The following is a 25,651-nucleotide window of genomic DNA, read 5'->3' on the forward strand; positions in this document are numbered from 1 at the left end:
AAGTTGTAGAGTTGTTTAGTGATGCGATTTGTTCCCATTCGTTGGAGGTGACCAAACCACTGCAATCTGCGTTTTCTAATGATGCATGTTAGTGGGGGCTGTTTGGTCATTGTTCTTACATGCTTATTTGTGGTATGTTGCGTCCATTTAATACGCAGAATCTTTCTTTGGCATCTCATGTCAAAAGCATCTAGCCTGGCTTCGTCTCTCTCTGTCAGACTCTAGCAATCGGCGGCGTACAGCAAGGTTGAACGAACACGAGAGTTGTAGAACCTCATCTTGAACTTCAGGTTGAGATATCGATCTTTCCATATCTTCTCCAGCTCCCTGAAAGATCCTGCAGCTCTGCCAATTCTGTTGCCTTCAGCTCTTTGCCAATTGTTCCATCAGCACTGCAGAAGGCACCCAGGTACTTGAAATGCTCCACCACTTTGATGTTTCCTTCATTTCCAAGTGGGACAATGGGAGTGGATGAGGGAGTGTATGCGGAAGCAGTTGACTTTCCAATTGTCATGAGTTCTGTTTTCTTGAAACTCATGTGTAGCCCGAGTTTTCCTGCAAGTGATCTTATAGATTCTATTGTTTCAGCCATCTTGGTAGCTGATTCCTCGAATAAAGCTATGTCGTCGGCATAGTCTAAATCAGAAAGCCTCACCTCGGGATATCTTGAGCTTCACCTGGGTATAAGGACAATACCTCTGTTGTTATTGTCTACAGCATGTCTCATGATGAAATCAATTACCAGACCAGACCAAGGGGGAATAGACGTACACTAGTTACCGAATTATGCCAGTCAATATGTGTTTTATATCACACCTCAGTCTTACATGTGAAATAAGAACAGAGATCAGGAAAACAACAGAAGTTTTGTAGTTGCACGGTTCAAGTCAAGAGAGGGCGCTGTAACCAGGCACTATTTTCAAAGACTACTGCCCGGCAGGCACTATTCCCCCAAAACATGCATGCGCAAGCAGTAGACTATATTAGTTCACCCCATGTGACCATGTTTCAGCCAACCAGAATACTTAACAAACAAGAAGTGTGTTTTAAAAGATTTTATGCTAACAATTATTTTGAGTAATTACCAAAAGTGTCAAGTGCCTTTAAACCCTATTCTCTTGACCCAATAGGTCACCACCATCACCACCAATGCGCCTCCTGTGTATTGTGTCATCAGTTTGTTGCTCAAGGTTTGCAATATGATCATCTAAAAGCTGCTCTAAGTCTTTGGTTCTACGTAGGTCCTCCGCCATAAAACTGGCTGTAATAGACTGTCTGGAATCCGGCCTCTGCAACAGGAAATTACACAAAGGAATAGGCTGACATCTTTACTCTGTACAAATATCGGGACTTTCTTTGGTTCAATGCTGCAGGTCTGATCGTGGTTTCTGATCTCTTTCCCATTGTTGTTGTTTTTAGTGGTATTATTGTTATTGTGTACTTAGCATTCACTGGATGTGGTCATGTACTTTTTTGTTTACATTGTCTTCGATTTGGGCCATTACAAATACCTTTTATTATTATTTGCAACCCGACCCAGTCGTTGATCAAACCTTACCTTAGAATCCACATCATTAGAGGGTATAACAAGCTCCGGGAATCCCAGTATTTCAGGCATGGCTGCAGCGTTGTAGTCATCCTCAAATAACTTCCTTGCTGCTGGTGATTGTCGTCGAGTACGAGGTGTTGTAGATGACAGGCTCAGCTCATGAGGTGATTGGATTGAGGAGGATGAGGGGCTTGATGGGTGGCGGGGTGAGTGATGGGATGATTTACGATGAGTTGATGATGGTGACGGGTAAGGTGGGGATGTTGCGATAGTTTCTACGTTACTGACAAATCCTGCCATAGCATTATTCTCTCCTTGCAATCCTGAAGGGATCAGAAAAAATACACAAACACCTTAATCAATAACATACTTGCTGTATTAAAAGCCATGAGTTCTCCTAAAATCAAGTTATAGTTTAAGCTGGTGTGTTTGACATACACCTACTATCACAGTGGCACTACTTTTTCTGCATAAAACTTAAAGATTAACTTTGAGATTAAGATCTTTTAATTTTTTTCTTCAAGATAATTCTTCAAGATAAATCATAAATAAATGCTAAAATACATTATACTCATTGAACATACATTATACAATTATTATTCCTCTTTTCAAAGGTCTGTTGTCATCTTCAAACATCATTACCATGGAGTATACAAGGGACTTGGTTTAATAAGGAGATGAACAGTTGTTCAAATAAGAAACAACTCTACACTTGTGTATCACTATTGGTAATTGGTTCTGGACATATCAAACTTGACAACTTGTTACCGAGGTATAACAAGTACATTGACAACACCATCTGATGTATTGTTTTGGGTTTACTGTATGTTTACATAGAAGGCACACAGGAGCACTTTGTAACAGGTTCACAGGGGAATTGGCAATGTTGTTTTGGGGTCTGCTGAATGTACATTGTGCATGTAATTGACTGTACCCTACTTACTATTGAGTAAATGAGTCTTCTCTTTGAGTTTCCCCTTGAGTGATGAACATAGATCCCTTAATCGACTGATCTCAGAGTCATCTTGTAGTACTGTAGTATCTAACTGACATTGCAGTAGCTCAGCATCATGGTTGTGTCGTTCTGCTAAAATCTTCAACTTCCTAAAAAAAATAGAGGATAAAGTTATAAAACAAACAGGAAATTTGTTAAAATAACTGAATGTAACTTTCAGACAACTGTTTCTTTTTGCTTTGTAACCTCTTGTTTATATTATAGTTTGAAAGAAAAGAGTGATGGATACGTTTTGATACTTTTGCAGCAGCACCTCGTGGTTATCAACTCAATGCAGATGTTTCAAATTGTAAAAGCTTTAAAATATACATTCTGGATCATCAAAGATGGTTAAGTTTCTCTTTGCTTGTGAAATAGATCAGGGACCGCTTTGATGGCTCTGCTAACCGCCAAATGTTATGCTCCCGATCACCATTCTCAGCTTGCTTGGCAAGCCCCAAATTTCTGCACTAGCCTTGCAAGTATAGAATGCCTAGTGACGTGGAGTACAAATGCGCACAAGACAAAATTCCCATTTCTGAACCTAATTATGGAAGAAACATTAGATCGTGGAAGTGTCGTGACCGAGCGGTTAGAAGCAACAAATTCAAACTCTTGTGTTTCTGATCAGCATAGTGTGGGTTCGAATCCCCAGCCGTGACACTTGTGTCTTTAAGCAAAACAACATTGCTTTGTCCCTCGGATGGAATGTAAAGTCGATGGTCCCATGTGTTGTGTAAAAGAACCCAGTGCACTTTTGAAAGGAGAAGGGGTTCGCCTGGTGTTCCTGGCTGTGGCTGCTGTATGCGCTGTAGCACCATGTAAACCATTCGCCCTGGTGTTCCTGGCTGTGGCTGCTGTATGTGCCGTAGCACCATGTAAACCATTCGCCCTGGTGTTCCTGGCTGTGGCTGCTGTATGCGCCGTAGCACCATGTAAACCATTCGCCCTGGTGTTCCTGGCTGTGGCTGCTGTATGCGCTGTAGCACCATGTAAACCATTCGCCCTGGTGTTCCTGGCTGTGGCTGCTGTATGCGCCGTAGCACCATGTAAACCATTTGCCCTGGTGTTCCTGGCTCTGGCTGCTGTATGCGCTGTAGCACCATGTAAACCATTACATGGTGTGCTAAGGGTAAGTTCTCATCATTTTCAAAATCTTTGTCCTACTCACCTTGCAGTAAAAAGGCGCGTTATACTTACGTTTATTATTGAGGGAATAAAAGGGTAGCGTCAAGTTCTTAAACGGCCAATTAAAACCGGCAGGGGCGTTGCTGTGTGATAAAGGCCCAAGCCGAAGGCGAGGGCCTTTATCGCACAGCAATGACCCTGCAAGGTTTAAAACGGTAGTGAACAAGTCACTGCTCCTTTATTCCCATTTATAAATGCCCTTTTGTAAAAAACGTAAAAAAAACTACAATCATAGACACTTTGACAATTGAAAATTCGAGGTTGAAAATATATTTTTCAAAAACTTTGTAAAGAATCTGTTTAGATTATGCGCTGTTATTAATAGCTATGAATTGCGTTGGCGTGATAATATTGGCGTCTGTTAGCTTGTGGGGAGGAGTAGAGATACTGTCTGGGGTATTTAGGAATATCATTCATATCATTACCTCTCATGTTCCAGAGTGATTTGTGTCATCTTATTGTTTGATTCTTGCATAACTGCTTGATATCTGTTCTGCTGAGTTACTTCTGAATCATGTAGTTGTTGAGTCATGGAAGTCAGCTTCCTCTGTAGTATGCTATTCTCCTCCTAGGCACATCAATCCAATTAAATTCAATTTAATTCAATTCAATTCAAAAATGGAAAACAATATAATTCATTTTGATTTGATTTGATTTGCTTCGATTCAATTCACCTTTAAATTAGTTAAATTTAATTTAATTCACAGGGATTCATTGATGGGTTAACAAAATGGTAAAATTCCCAACAGATTCCAATACTGGAATGACTAATAATTATAACCCTAGTACTAACCTGCAGTTACCTTTGTATCCTCCATGTACTAGATACTGGAACCTGAGTACTAACCTGCAGTGCCTTTGTATCCTCCATGTACTAGATAGTGGAACCTGAGTACTAACCTGCAGTACCTTTGAATGCTCCATGTACTAGATACTGGAACTTGAGTACTAACCTGCTGCACCTGTGACTCCTTCATATGTTGTATCCTCCATGTACTACATGTACATATACTACATAAATGAACTTGGGTACTAACCTGCTGCACCTGTGACTCCTTCATATGTTGTATCCTCCATGTACTACATGTACATATACTACATAAATGAACTTGAGTACTAACCTGCTGCACCTGTGACTCCTTCATATGTTGTATCCTCCATGTACTACATGTATATATACTACATAAATGAACTTGAGTACTAACCTGCAGCACCTGTGACTCCTTCATATGTTGTTTGTGCATGTTTTTAAGCTCTTGTAATTGGCGCTCAGCATGTCTCATATCCTGTGTGTTACTATCTGGACTTCCAGTGCCATCCCTTAGGCTTTGATTCTCAATGCGGAGTGCATCTAACTGGGCATTAGTAATCTGCACATAATCAAAAATGCATTCAGAAAATCATCGACACACACACAATGTGGCATGGCAAAATAACTTATTGAAAATATCTTTGTATGTACATAATTCTGAACCCGCAAACATCTTTAAAGGCACTGGAAACACTGTTGGTAATTGCAAAGACCAGTCTTCTCACTTGGTGTATCTCAACACCAAGTGCATAAAAATAACAAACCTGTTAAAATTTGAACTCCATTGGTGGTCGAAGTTGTGAGATAATAATGGAAGAAAAAACACCCTTGTCACACAGATGTGCTTTCAGATGCTTGATTTCGGGAACTCAAAATCTAATTCTAAGGTCCCGAAATCAAATTCGTTAAAATAACTTCTTTCTCCAAAACAACGTTACTTCAGAGGGAGCCATTTCTCACAATGTTTTATACTATCAACAGCTCTCCATTGCTCGTAACCATGTAAGTTTTTATGCTAACAATTGTTTTGATTAATTACCAATAGTGTCCACTACCTTTAATGAGCAACAGTCTTTATCAACGTGTCTCTCCTAAGTCTCATATACATCCATAAAGCCTTGGACTGAAGTCACCTGTGGTTATTGTCTGCCATTCTGTAATTTTGAGTCATAACGATACTCAAGTCTAACCCAACAGGCATCACCTAAAATATGCACAGGGACTCCCAACATGGCACAACCAGATTTACCATCATGTGATTTGGGTAAAAAACAAGAGTAACATGATGAGGGCCATGACACAGGAGGCAATTTACAGGCAACCAGTTTCAGGCAATCTCAAAGAAGAGATTCCATTCACACTTAAATGTTTACATCAAATTCTTTCGGTTTGTAAGACAAAAATTACTCATGTGCTACCAAATTACTCAGGTGGCATGCACTGCAGTTGGTTGATGCCAAGTTGAATATAAAGGAGAAGGCCCAAGTAGTCAGGCCGATATGACTTGTGCAGTCTTCTAGACAATTGACAACAGTTACATATGTAACAAAGCAGACGCACACAAATCTAACAAATGATGTATTTTGATGATGAAATAAGATCCACAATTGGGCCTAAACTAAAAAGAAGAGACAATTCTTCTATTTCACATACATACAGTTCTATGCACTTGCAATTGCAGCTGGTATGCGTATGATCTGCTCTAATGGCTGCAGACTCTGAGGGCAATTTACAAGCACTGAGCCGACTTTTCCAGCACAACACAAAGTCCAAGAGCAAGTTGGAGTGCACACATTTAGTCGACCTGTGATTGACCAATGACTAGCAACGTACATGCACAGTGGCTTAATCACTTGAACATCTCGTTTGGAAGCCTAGTCAACCATCACTATTCATCACTCCATTGCCTTCCGCCTTTTCGCTATAGTTTCACTGTTTCTCCCCTGCACTTTACACATGTTAGAATGGAACAAGCTATCATGACCACATAAGAAACCATGGTCATGAGGCTGGTTCCAAATAGTCGACGACACGTAGTCAACCAATGGTCAACCAACCTGGGTTCAAGTCAAAATAGTCAACCTTTAGTTAACCATGGTGCGCAATCAAATTTGCTCCTAACTGCAACCCTACATAACAACATTGGACATCTCAGATGCAACACATCAACTTTATGTTGTTTTCAAAGCTAGTAAACAAAAAATCCAAACATTTTCTCTCATTTGCAAGATAACCGACATACATTTATTTCAAATGTGAATGAGTGAATGTGATTGTTTATTGATAATTGAATATTGACCTGCAGTTCATGTTGATGCCGTTCACTCTTTTGAGCTTCCTCCCTCTCATTCCTCTCAGCAGATGCAATCTTGTGACTCAATGTTGCTAAAGTCATATCACGATGATGAAGGTCAGAGGTCAAAGCTGCAACCTCTGACCTCATACCATCAAGATGTGAAAGATAATGCTGCTCTTGCTCTTTGCTGAGTTCTTTGGCCTACGTATCATACAATACAATGGTAAAACATTATATGGGATTTGAGGCATTGCATGGTGAGGTATCAATATATACGTGCTTTGCAGTTCTCAGTTCTGATAAGAAGAGACCAATTAAGAACTCACTCAGCGGTAGGGAAGCTAATAACCATCCAGTTTTCTACCTACCGCATAGGTATTAGCTAAAAAGCAAAACAGTTCTTTCAAATCTGAAATGTCTCTCAAATTCTGTGGTAGAATATAATGCAAGACAGCTCTCTAAAGAACATAATCTACCTGGCAAGTAGACACACACATGGTGTTACCGCAAACCAAAACAGGTATGTATGCTTTGTTTTTGAGAGGGCAAGGGCACCAAGGCATTTTCTCCTAGGTAAAGGGCACCCTATGAGGAAATTGTTCATTTCAACTGTAGCATTTCAAGGGCAGCAAAGGCAACGACCAGGGGGCATGGAGGCAATCGCCTTTCATTGCCTCCATGAAGTATCAGGCATGCAATAAAACACTATTGTTAACAATTCTTTCCTGTGTATAAACCCAAGTTGGGGTATGTAGGAAACAAGGGCTTCTGCGTCCAATGCAACAACCAAGGCTGAGGGTACAGTAGCACATGATACTTTTAGATTTCAATAAATGAGCATGGGGTAACAATTAATCAACAAATTATCATGGGATAACATCACATGACGTCATTGACCACCATCTTTGATAAACAAGCACACGTACAAGGCTATCATTGGGTGAGAGTTGTGCGTCGTGCATACACATTTGTACTTTTCCATTGTTTATCATCACAATTGGCAGTTGAATCCATCTATTAGTGATAAGAATAATCAGAACATTATCAACAGACACAAGGAACTTAGAAAAAATTAAACGCACAAATCAAACAAGCTGAGAAATTGTAAGATCCCCGTCGGTTGAACCCATAGCCAAGAGCGGTAAGTTATTACTTATCAAATTATTGTGAGGTGTTTTTATCACGCGGCTGACTCTATCTCTATGCACTCAACAACTACTGCGCCTAGCATACTCAACACGATCAAAAATGAACCCAGAGGTGTTCACACTACGACATTTGATCCGTGTTAAAATTTTGGAAACAGATCGAGATATCTCAAGCCACCTCCCGAGTAAGGTTGCGTGGTTTCAACGCAGATAAGGCGACACCTTGTTGAAAATTTGTTGTGTGAAAAGGTCGGTCCACATTAAAGACTCTGGAAACTATTGGTAATTGTCAAAGACCAGTCTTCACACTTGGTGTATCTCAACATATGCATAAAATAAAAGAAAAGTGAGAAAATTTGAGCTCAATCGGTCATCGAAGTTGCTTGATAATGATGGAAGAAGAAACACCCTTGTCACACCAAGTTGTGTGCTTTCAGATGCTTCATTTGGAGACCTCAAAATCTAATTCTCGATATCAAATTCGCGGAAAACTTCTTTCTCGAAAACAACGTTACTTCAGAGGGAGCCGTTTCTCACAATGTGTTATACATTCAACAGCTCTCCAGTGATCATCAACAAGTAAGTTTTTATGGTAAATAATTATTTTGAGTAATTACCAATAGTGTCCAAGGATCGTATCCTTGTCCAACACAGAGACTTTTTGTAGTGTGGAAAGGCCTAAAGACAAAGTTCCTATGCTACCAGGAAAATGATCCAGTCCAGTATACCTCAAAATAAAATGAGATGACTAGTTCTGAATTTATTAAGCTTACTTGATTCAGCTGCTGCTTCAGCTGTTTGACCTGAGAACCTTCAAGATGTCTTAGTTCATCTATCTTCTTCGCTAAATCAGTATTCAATCTAGCACACTCCAGATGAGATTCATCTAACCTATTTAAATCACAATAATCATAATATAGGGCTATTACTGGAAGATAACACAGTGCTTTGCAATAAGCTAAAACAGAAAAGCAGTCATGTTTTAAAATAAGTAGGTTTGGAGCAAAGACTTAAGATGCTTATAGGCTGGGTCACACCAAACTTGTTCTCAAAACATCCGCACTCTTCCTAAAAGATATATCGTAAAACAGATTTTGGTCTGGCTAGAACAAATAGCTTTGACTGGAACATGTCTGCAATGTGACCCTAGTCACTTTTACATTCTGAAAATGAGTTGGGCATGTCTGTGAACAGAATGAATGTGCTACAAATTAATGGACCTGGTCTGTGTTCACACGTGCATCTAAATGGCCCGACACCATCATCTAGCCATCCGTAGTCTGATCCAAGTATGGCAATTCCATGCATAGTACGTCCTTTTCGTTTTAAGTACGTTGCCACTCCGTCTACTTTTAGGACGGAATGGTTGTCCAAAAAGTTGAGCATGTATGCTCAAAGTTCTGGAACGCCTTCCCAATCATACTTGTCCGAGCCCGTCCAAGTTTCTACTACTCCACTCCATTTTTCAAAATGTAGTGAGAAAATGCGGTGTGATGGGGGTATAAGCGATAATTGCATGGTGAATTTAACTTCTAAATCATTCCATAACCTGGGCTTTTTAAAATACAGGAATCAAACTGGAGCGAAATTTACAGTGATTATTTCTGTTAAATTTAATAAGGAATAGTAAGTTCTTTGAGAGAATATAAAGATGCACAATCGATCAAGAATAATGCAATCATCAAATTTATGAACAAGAAGCAAGTGAGTAGGATTTGAAACTTTGCATGGTGGAAATACGATATGGAAAGGTTTGCGGTAACACCATGTAATGAATATCTCTAATGAGTTGGGGCCATTCTGAAAAGAACCGTTGGTTTCAACTCGACGCTTCGATCAGTATGCTCTGATCGTCTCCTGGAGAAAGCTGGACTCTGATGCTGCGTGCTGCTACTGTGGAGGCGAAGTGAAGTGATGCTTTTCAAGGAGGGGTAAAACATGATCAGACTTTTTGGCAATAAACTATAATTTTGCAGCTTTGTTTTGGAGTTGTTGAAGTTGTAAAAACAACAAAGGTTTGTTATATTTACAATGATTAGCAAGTCTAAACAGACCATAAAAAGGTCAAACTCGGTAAATTCAATTCAGTCAATTGTCAAGGATTTATGAAGATTTAATCAAACTAAATTCTGAAATGTATTTCTCATGTTAATGATCACCCTGATCACCCTATTGTACATGAAATAAAACATGCACACAACGAGCTCAAATTGTTGCGTCAGTGAAAAAACGTTGTATCTTGATGCATACTTGTTTTGTGTGTACCTCCAGGTTATTTTAAGTGAGATTCAATATTTTGACATTTCAAACTCCCATGTTACAAATGATCTTTTGGGAGATACATTTTTTTTTTGCACTGACACGACGGAATGATGTATAAACTACCTTGTTTGTAACCTATGCGTTTCATTCTTGAGCTGAGTTTCTGCTTTTATCAATCTGCTAGTCTCTGTAGCTTTCTCATCTAGTTCATATTGAAGTTCATGAATCTGATGCACTGTTTCCTGAGCACCGTCTTCCTTCAAACATCTGGGAAAAAAAGTATAATAGTAATAATAATAATAAAAATAGTAATAATAGTGGCTTCTTATATAGCATGCTGCATGCGCATATCCGTCACTCAGAGACGCTCAAGGCGCTTTAACATACAGTATTTTCCTGCAAGGTATGTGGGACTACCTTTGAATGAAAAGATCTACTCCTTTTACATAGCACCATTTATTGGTTTACAAGGTGCTGTGGCACAATATGGTGCCAATCAAACCAGCAACACCGGGCAAACCCCTTGACATGAGAAAAGCTCTCATGCATGGTCTACCCCAGAAACATCTAAACATCTGAACATCATAATAATAATAACAATAATAATAAAAGTTAATGGTTTTAAAGGTGCTGTGGTGAACCCCTTGACATGGGAAAAGCTTTCATGGGAACAGTCTTCCTAACAACATCAGCCAATCACCCACCAGTACAATACGTATTTTTATGACCTCATTCAAAGCTCACCAGTTAACAAGAGATTACTGTAAGGCGCCATGAGCAATGATCGTTGGAATATGGCGCAATATAAACGTTAGGATTGATTGATTGATTTAAAGACACTGGACACTATTGGTAATTGTCAAAGACCAGTCTTCTCACTTGGTGTATCTCAACTAGGCCTGGGCGAATTATTTGAATATCCGGTTAATGGCGAATAGGTTTTCCTATCTGTAACCGCGAATGCCTTTTTTTTCTTAACCGGATATCCGCATAGGGCGCCAATGGCTACATTATTTATAAACCGGATAGTTCTGCAATTACAACCAAGTAACCGGATATTCTTTAATATCCGAATATCCGCAGACGTCGGGCGACAACTGATAGGAATGTTTTGTCTGAATCCTTATGAAATTTCTATTAAGACAACATAAAACAGCATAAATTAAGTATTTAACTATGCTCACCTCCGTGAAGAGTTAAAACAATGACATTTCTGACGTAATTTGTCCAAAGATTACGAAAGTTTTCCTTCACGTAGAGTCAATCACGACCAAAAGAAAAAGCAAATCGCCATCTTTAAATTAGATCCAGTTATTTTTATGAATGAACTGAGTGACACTGTCTAAAACTAATATCAATCCGCCCATACGATCTCATTCCAGACGAACAGCGCCCTCTAGCGGCAAAACAAAAATATTTTTAATTTTTTTTTTAAAATTTTTATAGCGCCCTCTAGCGGCGAAAAAAACTATTCAAATATCCGGTTAATTTCGGATAGTTGACCAGCGTTATCCGAATATCAAAATTTCACTATTCGCCCAGCACTAATCTCAACATATGCATAAAATAACAAACCTGTGAAAATTTGAGCTCAATTGGTTGTCGCAGTTACGAGACAGTAATGGAAGAAAGACAATAACTCCGAAAAAAGACAGCCGCTGTAAAAACCCACTTGATACACTTTGCGTAACCACATCACACGACACGTCGCCCCTGTACGCTATCCGCATGCGTTTGGTCAGTAGGATGACAGCCTTGTAGGGTCTGTGTTAAAGCCTATGACTCATTAATATAATGAGCACTAAAGAAGAGTTCCCACAGTCAACACATTACCACAATGCCCGCGAAAGACGAGACCCCATTGGTCAGTGGCGGAAGTCATGTTTACATCACACAACCACCGCGGACGCTCAGCAAGCATGATAGGGTCCAAAGGTCGTGATAAGGGAAGTGCATGATTGGACGACAAGATGAATAATTCATTTGCTTCACATCCTGTGTTGTCTAATAGGTCCGACAAAAGATATACATAATCATGAGCAGCATACTATCATATCCGAGAGCCCCCCCCCCCATTTTTTCCAATATTGGAATTTTTAACACATTAAACTCAGACGTTACAAGGCTGTCGACCTACGGCCTCCGCATGCAGGTTAGTGGTACGAGTGCGGATGACTTGTGCCGTACGGTGAGTGTTGAGCGATGTGACAGTGTTTACGGTTGGGTTGTGCGGTGTGAATACAACACACTAGCACAGTGTAAACGAGAGCATCTTTTCGGAGTGAATAATGCAACTGCCTTAGCAAGGCTACCTCGTCACACGAAGTTGCTTGCTTTCAGATGCTTGATTTCGAAATTTGAGGTCTTGAAATCAAATTCGTGGAAAATTACTTCTTACTCGAAAACTATGTTTCTTCAGAGGGAGCCGTTTCTCACAATGTTTTATACTATCAACCTCTCCCCATTACTCGTTACCAAGTAAGGTTTTATGCTAATAGTTATTTTGAGTAATTACCAATAGTGTCCACTGCCTTTAAATTACCTGATCATATCGTCCTTGAGGGCTAAAGACTCCTCCATCTGAGCTAGTTGATGTTTATGTTGCTTCATGGTTTGTTCTGCACTTCTTATCAATCCATCTCGTGATTCTAACTCGCATCTCAGATGGTTGGTTTCATCTTCTAAATGCTGCAATATGAAATACACAACAAAGCTGGAAATTAATAACTTCAATACATTTAGTTTTGTGGGAAAATATTCATCGATATCAATACTGTTGCAGTAACTTGTTAACTGGGAAAAGCCAACATAGTCGGGGTCTCAACTGATAATAATGGATGCAAGACAATTTCCTGAAACTCAACACTCACAAAACAAAACTCATAATAATTTCCTCTCCTCACCTTCAACACAAAATGTCTATCCCACACATTCAAATTGGTGATGTCCAGGTCACACCCAGCAGACGTGCGTAATCTCGGTGTCATATTCGACCAGTGTATGACCCTTGAGAAGCACGTCTGTCGTGTCTGCCAAATATCTTACATGCACCTTAGACGCATTGCCAAAATCAGACACCTCATGTCTAAGCAGGCGGCAGAGCAGCTCATACACGCATTCATCACATCCAGACTTAACTTTTGTAACAGCCTTCTTACCGGTCTTCCTCAGAGCACACTTAATCGTCTCCAGTCAGTACAGAATGCTGCAGCACGTCTCCTAACTGGTACTAGAAAGTTCGATCACATCACCCCCATACTCTATAAACTACACTGGCTACCTGTCAATCAGCGTATTCAATTCAAAATCATCATACTCACATTCAAGGCACTACATGGTTCAGCTCCACCCTACATACACGATCTCTTGACACCCCGTACAACTAGACCAGGTCTAAGATCTATCAGAAATACGCTCCATGTTTCTCGAACTCGACTGGTCAGTTATGGGGACAGGGCTTACTCCAACATAGCACCAAGACTCTGGAACTCACTTCCGGATTACCTCAGACAAATACACAACATCACTCTCTTCCAGCAGAAACTCAAAACACACTTATTCTTGCTTGCTTTCCAACATCTTGACAAAACTTGACCGGCGCCTTTGAATGTTTCTCCTTTTCAGTAAAGTGCGCCTTATAAATGCTGTAGTTTATTATTATTATAATAAGAGGAACAATATTTTCAAATTTGTTTGGCCCAAATTGTAACACATTTGTACTCATGAGTAAAAATAGATGCATTACATTCGTGTCATAAGTAAAAATGTTTTACAAGATCAATTGCTGAACATGCAGTTTGTGATACTTGCACGGTCTCATATTATTATTAGGGTGGGATCTGGGTCGACCCCGCGGTGCTCATTCGGGGGAGCCCCTGACAAGAGCTAATCGAACTATCACCCACCTTCTCGTGGTGACGTCATGCACCTGGGGCCAGCCCCCAAGTGACCCACTCCACAAGCAGGGCACTTGGGGCTAACCCAGGTGAGCTCCTGGAATGACATCAAAGCTATTCGAACGTACCGGGGGCAGACCGGGGTCTACCCAGGGAAGCTAATCGAACGCAGCCATAGCCATTGACTTCAACTCTCTATTTCTAAAAAGGGACACAATCAGCTGATCAGCTGAAGGTTACATGTATTTCTATCACTACTTTACTTGTAATGATTATTTATAATGTGTGTTAATCTTCTTGTAGTCAAACCAGCCTCTTTCCTCCAACTAACCCCTTGTCTCCCCCATTCTTTGTTTACCCCTTGCTTATCTCTGTGTGCCTTCTAAGACTCTTTTCTTTCTATTCATGTATTTCCACTTCACTGCTTATAAATGTTACACTTTCTGTTCATGTTTGTTGTGTTGTCATTTAGCCTTCGAGAAAGACTCTGCTAGGGTTGAATCGTCCGGCCATTAACTATTTTTGCACAACATACCATGGGTCCTTTTGGTTGGTAAGCAGTTTGCAACAGCTATAATTTTATTTTCTCATCACATTATTTGAAACACAAACAAATAATTAACTAATATGTTTGCCGTTGTCAACATTATTGGGTATTTGATGACAATGTCCCGATTCTGTTGTAATTTAACAAAACAGAAGAGCTTTAAAAAAAAGTTGACTCTCATTAAGGTTGGCTCAGACCTAGCCATGGCGGCTTTACACTTCCCCATTATACTACAGTGTCGTCCTGGATATCAGGGTCCATTTCTGGGGCGTAAAATGTTCATAGCTTGATAACTCCAATCTTATCTGCAAGAAGCCACTAGTTTCAACAGATTCACATTCCAAAGCAGCATACTTTTTTCTGCGTAGGGTTTAGGTCTTCATATATTCCTCACAAATCCATTATGATGGTTTGAAAGATGTTTGCCCCAGAAATGGGCCGTAATATGTAGGACTCTGTATCTGTGTACAGCACAGAGGAAGAGTCCTATACATGTATAGGGCTAGCTCAGACCTACTGTGCACAGTATACTGGTTTACACAAAATCAGGCTGATAAGCAGCTTTTATGTTGGAGTCCAGTACATTTGTATGTGTAAGCTACATGTAAGAACAACAAAATTGTGCTTACCAGAATAAGGTTACCAGATAAACTACTATGTCACATGAAGTTTACTCTATTTTTATTGTAAATGTACTTTTTCAGCCTGCTTAGCCGCCAGTGCAGTGAATAACTAAACCAGAATAACATGTACAATTTGTGACTGGTATCCTGCTCATTTCTGCTAAGTAATAAATTCTTAAGCAATACTTTTTGAAGACTTCCTACCTTAATATGAGCGTCCATCTTGTGAAATCGTCCATCTCTTTCCCTCCTCTCTCCATCTTCATTCCTCCTGCTATCCTCCATCTCATCTAGCCTCTTCTCAAGACGCTGTATCACATTATTCTTATCTTCTACAGCATCTTGCGAGCGTGTCAAACAGCCTTCTAAGTGAGCTAATCGAGACTTGAAATTCATCTCAGTCTGTTCCAGCAGTTGACGCCTTTTACCTAGCTGGTCTTGGTAACCAAAGGCTTGTTGCTAAAGAAACAAAAAATACAAAACAATCTTCATGTTCTGAAAAGCTAATTGGTAAACAGCTTGATACTCGACTAGTTGGTTGTATAGACCTTACCATGCTGCCTCCATCTTGGTCATGTTCCTCGTATCAATTAACAATAATGAATGCTAAAAATCATTTTGCAAATAGGAACCAGACTATTTTGTTCTTCCAGCCTCTGTTTGGTTACATTGATATCAGTGGGAGTAATTCAAAATGGCTGTACCATGATAAAGGTCCATAGTGTTCCTTTAACTTTGCATTCGCATGAAGTATAAACCAGGCTTTATGATCCATTCTACAGTTACTGTGATATTTCTGCTATACTCTGCACATACCTTGAGTAGCTCCAGTTTATCGGCCATTGTTGTTCTTTGTGTTTCTAGACTCTGTATTTGTTGCTTGAAGGCTCGTTTCTGAATCTCCCAACCACTGCCTTTACTTTCATATTCCTATGCAGTCAACACGATAAAGTACATAATATACACACTGATCTGTTCAAAGTAATCATACTGATTAAAACAGCTCTTTAAAAAACGTGACTTTTATCATCTGGAAGGAGGGTTAGTGGTAAAGGGGTGCTGAAAGCTTTGTTCTAATGCTGTACAGACAATTTGTTCATACATTAAGCTCGAAAGAGATTAGCAAAAATATTTGATGCCTTTTCTTTTCTTTTAATTGCATTGTATGTTTTTTATTTCTCCTGTTGTTCAGTTTTGTGTCTGTTTCATTATCTATGAATGTTGCCTTTTTGGGCTATGACTGGGAAACACTCTTCTCTGTTTCATGATGAATAAATAAACCTAACCTAATCTAATTTATTTTTGGGTAGACCAAAAACACATGGACTTGAGTGGGACTTGAACCTGCAACACTCAGCAACATAACTATCCCAAAGGTTGTATCATAAACTTGGGCGTGATCCCTGGCTACAAATAGCAGTTATAAGGTTGAATGGCTTCTGACTTGCCCTGAACAAAGATATTGGCAAAATAGGCAGACCACCAACAATAGGGCTAGATAGCTCAGATGGTAGAGCACATCACATTTGAAGAGTGACATATCTACCTCCATGGATATATCACAAATGGTAGCTCATTTTAAATTCAGTTAATCCCGAGGAAGTGCATGAGGAAGTTGTAGACTGTTTTTTAAAGAAGGTCCCACAAGGATCAACTTTATTACAGTTTTCAAACATGAAACTGCAGCACAGAAAGACTCTGCTCTGTGTTTTTTAGTTTTCAATGACAAAGCTGAGAACCTTTCCATATCGTATTTCCACCATGCAAAGTTTTAAATCCTACTTAAAGCTGAGAAACTCAAATAACAGGAAATCACTGAGCTGTTCTGCTGAAATGTTGTATGCCTGTGTAATGTGTGTGCTATGTCTTTGTTTCTGTCTTGTTACTTGAGGGTTTGATCTCAATGTGATCTCTACACCAGGGCCCAATTTCATAGAGCTGCTAAGCACAAGTATTTGCTTAGCATGAAACTTCTTCCTTGATAAAAACAGGATTACCAGCCAAATTACCATTTGTTGCATATTGCTTGGTATTCAGCTGTTGTTTGCTTATCCTGAAAATCACGTGGAAATTTGGTTGGTAATCAGGTTTTTATCAAAGAAGAAATGTCATGCTACTACTTTCATGTACATGTATAAGCAATTTTTTGAGCAGCTCTTTAAGCAGCTCTATGAAATCGGGCCCAGTCCTGCACTACACCATGTTCTAACACACACACACACACCCCCCCCACACACACCAAGGTCTCAGTGTAGAGCCATGTTCTCATTGGACTCTTTCTTCTACAGTCAAGCGGAAAGTTACTGTGAGTGGCTTTGGTGTAATTATACCATGCATTCCCACCTGGACTTATATTCTGCTACGTTTGCATAGCGTCTTGACAGTGTGTACGCGGTAGGTTAACAGTGTCCCATTGGACTTTTTAGCGGCCCTTTTAAGTTACCGTGGCTCTGTGGAAGTCTTCCACGACCTCTATCGGCCTATTAGTTTTACAACACAGTCGCGGTGAGTTAACAGGGAGGGCAGTGTAAAGCATGCGTCCCCATTAGAGTTAATTTTGTAATTCCACAGAAAAGATGCGGTACTTTAAAAGAAAAGTCCAATGGGAACATGGTTTAAAGGCACTAGACACTATTTGTAATTACTCAAAATAACTATTAGCATAAAACCTTACTTGGTAATGAGTAATGGGGATAGGTTGGTAGTATAGCACATTATGAAAAATGACTCCCTCTGAAGTGGAGTATTTTTCGAGAAAGAAGTGATTTTCCACGAATTTGACTTCGAGACCTCAGATTTAGAACTTGAAGTCTTGAAATCAAGCATCTGAAAGCACACAACTTTGTGTGACAAGGGTGTTTTTCTTTTATTATCTCGCCACTTCAATGACCGATTGAGCTCAAATTTTCACAGGTTTGGTATTTTATGCATTGTGTTGAGATACACCAAGTGAGAAGACTGGTCTTTGACAATTACCAATAGTGTTCAGTGTCTTCTTTGACAATTACCAATAGTGTCCAGTGTCTAAGACACTGGCCACTATTGGTAATTGTCAAAGAACAGTCTTTTCACTTGTGTATCTCAACATACATGGCACAAAATAGCAAACCTATGAAGTGGCGAGATAATAATAACACCCTTGTCACACAAAGTTGTGTGCTTCTAGTTGCTTGATTTTTGGCCCTCAAAATGTATTTCTGAGGTCTCGAAATCAAATTCGTGGAAAATTACTTCTTTCTCGACACTATGTTACTTCATAGGGAGCCGTTTTTCACAATGTTTTAAACTATCAACAGCTCCCTAGTACTTGTTACCAAGTAGGTTTTTATGCTAAAAGTTATTTTGAGTAATTACCAATAGTGTCCACTGCCTTTATGACAACCTTTCCTTGTGGAATATACATTGTATACCTGGATTGCCAGTTGTGCTTTCTTGAGTTCATCAAGGGTATCTTGAAATTGAGCAGTCACTTGACTCTTCTCCTTCTCTGCTCCTACAGCCTGCTTACTATGATGTCTTTGAACTCTCTCATAGTCTTGTTGTAAACTACTCAGCTAAAGATAAAATAGATATTTCATCTCTACAGACATAACACACTCGCCCCAAATGTTTATCTTCCATCTGGAACAGCGTCTTGTGAAAATGTAGAGAGCATGCTACAAGATCCAACTTTCCTGGTTTGGCCGCATAGTGAGAATGAAAAACAACAGACTCCCAAAATGCATCCTACTTGAAACAGTAACTGGAAAAAATAGCACCTTCTACCTGGAACATCGAAGAGCGCAAGATAGGCAAGAGTGGAGAAAGAAAATTCATGGAGCCAACGTCCTGCGGGATACGGTGCAAAATTGATTGGTTGATTGGTGCTGTGACATTCAGTATTCAGGTAACAATTTTTGGCTTTGCAGTAACACCATATGTGTGACATATTGTTTGCCTGCAGTAACACCATATGTGTGACATATTGTTTGCTTTGCAGCAACACCATGTGTGACATACTTTTTCACTTTGCAGTAACACCATATGTGACATACTTTTTCACTTTGCAGTAACACCATGTGTGACATACTTTTTCACTTTGCAGTAACACCATGTGTGACATATTGTTTGCTTTGCAGTAACACCATGTGTGACATATTGTTTGCTTTGCAGCAACACCATGTGTGACATACTGTTTGCTTTGCAGTAACACCATGTGTGACATACTTTTTCACTTTGAGGTAACACCATGTGTGACATACTGTTTTGCTTTGCAGTAACACCATGTGTGACATACTGTTTTGCTTTGCAGTAACACCATGTGTGACATACTTTTTCGCTTTGTAGTAACGCCATGTGTGACGTACTTTTTCACTTTGCAGTAACACCATGTGTGACATACTTTTTCGCTTTGCAGTAACGCCATGTGTGACATACTTTTTTGCTTTGCAGTAACACCATGTGTGACATACTTTTCATGAGCAAAATATAAGAACTTGGAAATGTGCAGAACCAATTATTCATTAGCTTTGGAGCGCGCTAACTTGCAGCACCGGCTGTATACTCTCTAGGGAGCTGAGTAAGATTAAAGGATTGTTATTGGCCCAATGACCAGGGCACTATTATTATTTTTTATTATTAGGTATCACAAAATATAACCTGACCTTGGAGCCCCCCCCCCCCCCCCAACCTGTAAAGGAAAAGGGTAAAGTATCTAAGTTCTTATGCAACAAAGTGCATAGTTTGATACTTCTTTGATGGATGCCACATCTATCCTATACTAACAATATGTACCTGAGTTCCTAGCTGTGCAAGTTTCTGCTCATACTGAGATGTGAGTAATCTCTGATCTTCCTTACTGCTATCTAATTGGTGCTGTAAGCGTCCAACCTGCAACATGTAATAGAAACCATCAATGCTATTATAAGTGGTAACACACAATCAAGAGTGCAGGATATTATCAAGACGATCAAATCAAAGGAGAGGAGATGGGGAGGCCACCAAGCAAGGAGGCATGGCAACAGGTGGGCATGCAAAACAACCAACTGGACTCCAAGAAACCGGACAAGAAAAAGAGGGCGACAAAACAGAAGATGGAGAAATGGACTAAGTACATACAGGGGCATAATTGCTTGGCAACAGGCAGCTCAGGATAGAGTGAGATGGAGAATTGGTGAAGAGGCTTTCCTGCTGCAGTGGAGTGAAACAGGCTAGACAAACACAGAAGTAAAAACATACAATACATGAACACTTTCCTTACTTTGGTCAAAGATCGAATCTCAGATCTCGTCTTTGGAAGACAATCTGTTTTCATCTTCAAACATTCATCAGACCACAAAATTGGCACAGACGAATGCGAACAAGTGTGCAACCCGAACCCCGGTGGTCGTTGACAGAAATACTGTTTCCCTGTACCCTATTGTTTATTGCATAGGATTGTATAAAAATAGGATTGTATAAATGCATTATTTCGTTGTTTTTACTACAAACCTCTTGGTGTTTGACCTCTAATAACGCACGTTGTGACATCACTTCCTTATCACTTGACCTTAATTGACCTTTGACACCTTCAAGTTCAGTTTCCCATTCCATCTTTCTGTTATGAACCATTATGTCTATTTGTCGCATCAGTTCTTGTAGTTCAGCTTCACAAGAGGTCATTGGTCCAGCAAACAATCTACATTATGAGAAAAATAAACAAACAACTGATATATTATTCACATATTCAGTTATTGAAAGTATATTTTCATGTCTACTTAGAGACTATCAAAATGAGGTGCAAAAATGGGATAGAAACTTTTGACAGAAATTATTTAGAAGAGTTTTGATACCTTACTAAATGTTTTGTTTTATTCATTATTTTGAAGGGAAACTAAAATCATAAAAGTATATTGGAAAAATATTAAATAGTCTGTGTTAGAGGTTGGCCTCCAATCGGACTAATTAACTTAACATTTGCATTCATATACCTTTAGTCGTCTACCCTTTACAAAATTGGTAGAACTTTTTCTTATAATTGTGCCAAGTCTTTCAGCACTTCACATAATCTAATAAAGGTGCTGACATCGTAGCTGAGAATATTCTTTTTTTTTTTAAATCAGCTGGTGAGCACATTAAAGGCACTCGACACTATTGGTTATTACTCATAATAATTAGCATAAAACCTGACTTGGTAACAGATAAAGGGAATAGGTTGATAGTATATGGAAATCAACGTCTGGAAAGTGTAATTTGAACAACCATGGGCAAAATCTGTGAAAACGCAAGCGAAAGCACGTGTAAAGCAATGGGCGAGTGAAGAGATGACGACAGAAAATGTGTGTTTTTAGGGAAAACAAATCACCAAAGTCTAAGAAACAATGTAAAATCATTCAAAACCAATTGACTCAAATTTTCACAGTATGCATAGGCCTATGTTGCATGTACACTAAGTGAGAAGACTGGTCTTTGACAATATACCAAGAATAGTGTCCAGTGTCTTCAATAGACTATGACTGCCATACAATAGTTTTGTTGAAAGCCTGTTTTATCTGCTAATATACACTGATAAACCCGTTAGGCTAGCAACACTCATTATAGACAGGCGCCACCAGAGTCGTGTCGAACCAAATTCTGAATTAAGTACATGAAAAGTTTGATGACTGAAACAGTTAGAAGCGACTGGATGCAAAGGAAGTCAAAAGATCAATAAGTCGTTCAGAACAACTATGGAGCATCTTGTTTCCAGAGGTTGATCTTGTCATGAGCCGAGCCAATGTAAATGTTACGTCAAGTTCGCATTCTGAAAGCAACATTTATTTGGGTCGTACTAGAGTTGCTCCTAATCTATTAGGTGCGGCGCGAACCTGACGCGCCTGTCTATAATAATGAGTGTTACCTGCCTTTCAAAGAAAATAACCTAGAAAATACCACATCAAGTCAGTACATGAACGTCATCACTGTGTTCTGAGCCTGCATACTGTGCAGTGAGTAGCTGCAATGGACCCTTCCCATGAAATATGCTTATCACATTCACACATGCGTACAGACCCTGTTGGTTGGCAAACACCATAGAGTTGTGCACTAAGCAGACGCGCAATCGCGTCTGCGTCACCCACCCATTAGCCGTGTACAAAACAGTGCGATGTTCCCTCATTTTGCCAACCAAAACGTTAGTGCGCACGCGCATGTGCAATTTACATATTTCATGGGAAGGGTCTATTGTTAGCACATTAATAATAATAATAATAATAATGACGGCTTCTACAGCGCCGGTATCCGCAAAAAAGTGCTCAGTGCATCATGTCATTGTGCAATCCCTATTGTGCCCAGCCTGCAAATATTAGCGGAACGAAACTCTCAGTCTCATATTTTTTAACTGCTCCTACTTCTTTCTAGAACTATCTATGGGCATTTCCAAGCCAAAGTGGACATGACTCAAAAAAATCAAATTATGCCTGCATGTTTCTTGACACTTTCTTATTATTCCAAACACATGCCAGGATCAACTTCAAAACTTTTTTAGAATTTGCTTCACAGTTTGATTATAAAAAAAATCGTTTGTTCGGAAAGTGTATTTTTCAGTGGGAAAACTTAAAAAACTTTAACTTTTTTCAAATGGGGTCCAATGTTTTCAGCAATAAGCAGTTTTCAATAAAAGTCATTACATTTTATATCCATGAAATATGGTGTACAAGAAATATTCATTAAATTTTAACCATCACCCTCCACTTTTCCTTTCATCGCTTACCTTCAGATACTTTAGATATAGTGTAGCACGAGTTACCGAAACATACATTTTTTAATTTTACTACAAAATGGTGACACTTTAATTGATGCCAATTAATATCTATCTTCTACCATTGGTGCCTCAAGTATTTATAAGAAATTGAACTGTCAAGCATTATCTACTACATTTTAATGATCCGTTAAAAACTGTAGTACGAGTTACCGGTAGCACGAGTTACCGATGTAGCACGAGTTACCGCAATTCACTACCCCCTAAACCAGCAGGAGGATTCAGTTAGTTTTACCAAGTATTACTTGGCAACAACTGAGAGCTCTCTTCTGCATAAATGCAATATTAAAGCCTGGGGTCTATGGTAGGCAGTGGCAGGCAAACTACTAAAGACCTAAACACTGAGATTTGTGATGGTCGATGGTTTGTAAATATTGTGGTTGAATATGAAGGAGACCACTTTCCCGGTGAAGTTGTGCAAATTGGGCAAAATTAGTTTACAAGTTGCTGAGGAATGCTATTTAAAAAACTTTGACATTTTGTGAAATAATAGTCAGTTGTTAATGGCCGGACAAACTGTAGCACGAGTTACCGTAGCACGAGTTACCATGTTTTTTGCATGTCAATGTGAAATTAAGAAGAGCACATCTTTCTAAGGTATACCATAATAAACTTTGGCATAGTAGTTACTCATCATATAAGCAATTAGACTTGATTGGTTTTTGTTTTAGGACACGATCAAAATAAAAATGGGTAATTTTTTAGCATGTCCTCTGCTCGTAGCACGAGTTACCGATATTCACAATTACACTGTTTTTGTGTTATAAATTGTTTATTTTTACTTTAAAAAGATTTATTTGATAGTTTTACAAGTTGCTGAGGAATTCTATTTAAGAAACTTTAACATTTTGTGAAACAATTGTACTTCGTTAATGGCCGGACAAACTTTAGCACGAGTTACCGTAGCACGAGTTACCATGTTTTTTGCATGTCAATGTGAAATTAAGAAGAGCACATCTTTCTAAGGTATACCATAATAAACTTAGGCATAGTAGTTACTCATCATATAATCAATAAGACTTGACTGGTTTTTGTTTCAGGACACGATCAAAATAAAAATGGGTAATTTTTTAGCATGTCCTCATGCTGTCCAAGAGCTGTCCCATGCATACAACAATTAATTTTTTTCTCGTCAAATTACTATGAGGATCTAGCCTTGGATGTTGGCTTTCAAAATACAAAACATTAAGATTCAAATCAAATATTGTTTAATAACTGGAGCCTGGAGTATGAAAAAGGACACCATAAACTGTAGCACGAGTTACCGTGGAATTGCCCCTATGCAGAGGTTCGTTCTGCTATGGTCTTTACAAACGTGGAGACCATAGCGGAACTAACGTCATTCAAGTTAATTTTAACTATACATGCATGGTCATCATCATGATGAGTTCTAGTCTAAGTAGGTCATGATCATGTAGGTACTGAGGAGTATGGTCCCCGTAGACGTAGTAGGTACTGAGGAGTATGGTCCCCGTAGACGTAGTAGGTACTGAGGAGTATGGTCCCCGTAGACGTAGTAGTTGCCATAACCTAACCCTCCTCAAGAATTATCAATCGTTACCTTGTTAATTTTACCAGTTTCAACATTAAAATAGGAATGTTTACGTTTACGTTGGTTTACTCTGCAGGGTCCACAACTTCACAAGTTTGGACAAGGGTGGTTGATTGGCATGATGATTGGCATGATTGGCATGCCAAGCTTAATTAAAAATTAAACATTTAATAACAAAAAGGGCCTGAAAAACTGAAGAAAAAAGTGCTACAGTACACACACCATCACAGTGTAATAAATGAACGGTGGCAATACAACTGTGCAGGACTTCACTCAGACAGAGTGGTGCAAGCTTCCACTGCTCAAAGGTTAGCAGCTACTCTTTCCAGGACGGCCATCGCAGATAGATGGAGCAGTCGTCAGCACACAGTGAGGACAATCCCCGGCCCAGGCAGGGAGTGTTCCACCAGTGACCATCCATGGGATGGTTCCTCTGACCATGCTCTGACCTGCTGACTGAGACAGTCAAATGATTGAATGGCAATTAGAATTACACTCACCCAACGTCATTTGCTTCTTTGAATAATTCTCCTTCCATCTCTAAAGAAAACATGTGCTAAACTCGGGTCTCAATCCTCAAAAATAGTTCAAAATAGAACTCATGTCATGCATGTTGATATTGATGTTCTGAAGTTGTCAAAATACTAGTCCGGCCACGTAGTGTACAATGTATGCATCTATCATACACACACACATACACACACGTAACATTGAAATAACTAAAACAACCGCTCGATTGTACTGTCGCCCGTCTCAAGGGGGCGCTGTTCTCATTTAATGTGGACACTTTCTCGATTTTGTTTTAATCGAGAGCCCATAATATGAATGAAAAGTAAGAAAATACAGACAGGTAAAGTTCGTAACAATAATTTAAAAATAGTGTCGAACTATTGAAAACAACCTATCATGGGAGGTAGTGTATTCAAATGACACCGAGTTGCAGTAGAAAAGGTTGAATTTCATTTTGTAAACATTCGGCCGTCTTTGCAATTTGTTTACCAACATGTCTATGATCGAGAGAGGGGAAGT

General features: G+C 39.3%; 1 protein-coding gene across 1 annotated transcript; it reads right to left on the bottom strand.

Moving 5' to 3' along the window:
- Positions 1–864: 864 nt before the first annotated feature.
- Positions 865–25,269, bottom strand: LOC117298646 (centrosomal protein of 63 kDa-like). Its single transcript, XM_033781964.1, has 15 exons — positions 25,123–25,269; positions 20,784–20,970; positions 20,088–20,183; positions 18,725–18,868; positions 16,131–16,244; positions 15,519–15,773; positions 12,791–12,936; positions 10,372–10,515; positions 8,760–8,877; positions 6,842–7,039; positions 4,937–5,101; positions 4,157–4,299; positions 2,493–2,653; positions 1,559–1,872; positions 865–1,289 (listed from the first exon to the last, which is right to left on the bottom strand). Exons 1-15 carry the CDS (start codon positions 25,173–25,175, stop codon positions 1,104–1,106), a joined length of 2,424 nt encoding a protein of 807 aa, XP_033637855.1. The 5' UTR covers positions 25,176–25,269; the 3' UTR covers positions 865–1,103.
- Positions 25,270–25,651: the final 382 nt, after the last annotated feature.

The sequence above is a fragment of the Asterias rubens genome, chromosome 13 (assembly GCF_902459465.1).
Source record: "Asterias rubens chromosome 13, eAstRub1.3, whole genome shotgun sequence".
Lineage (NCBI taxonomy): Eukaryota > Metazoa > Echinodermata > Asteroidea > Forcipulatida > Asteriidae > Asterias > Asterias rubens.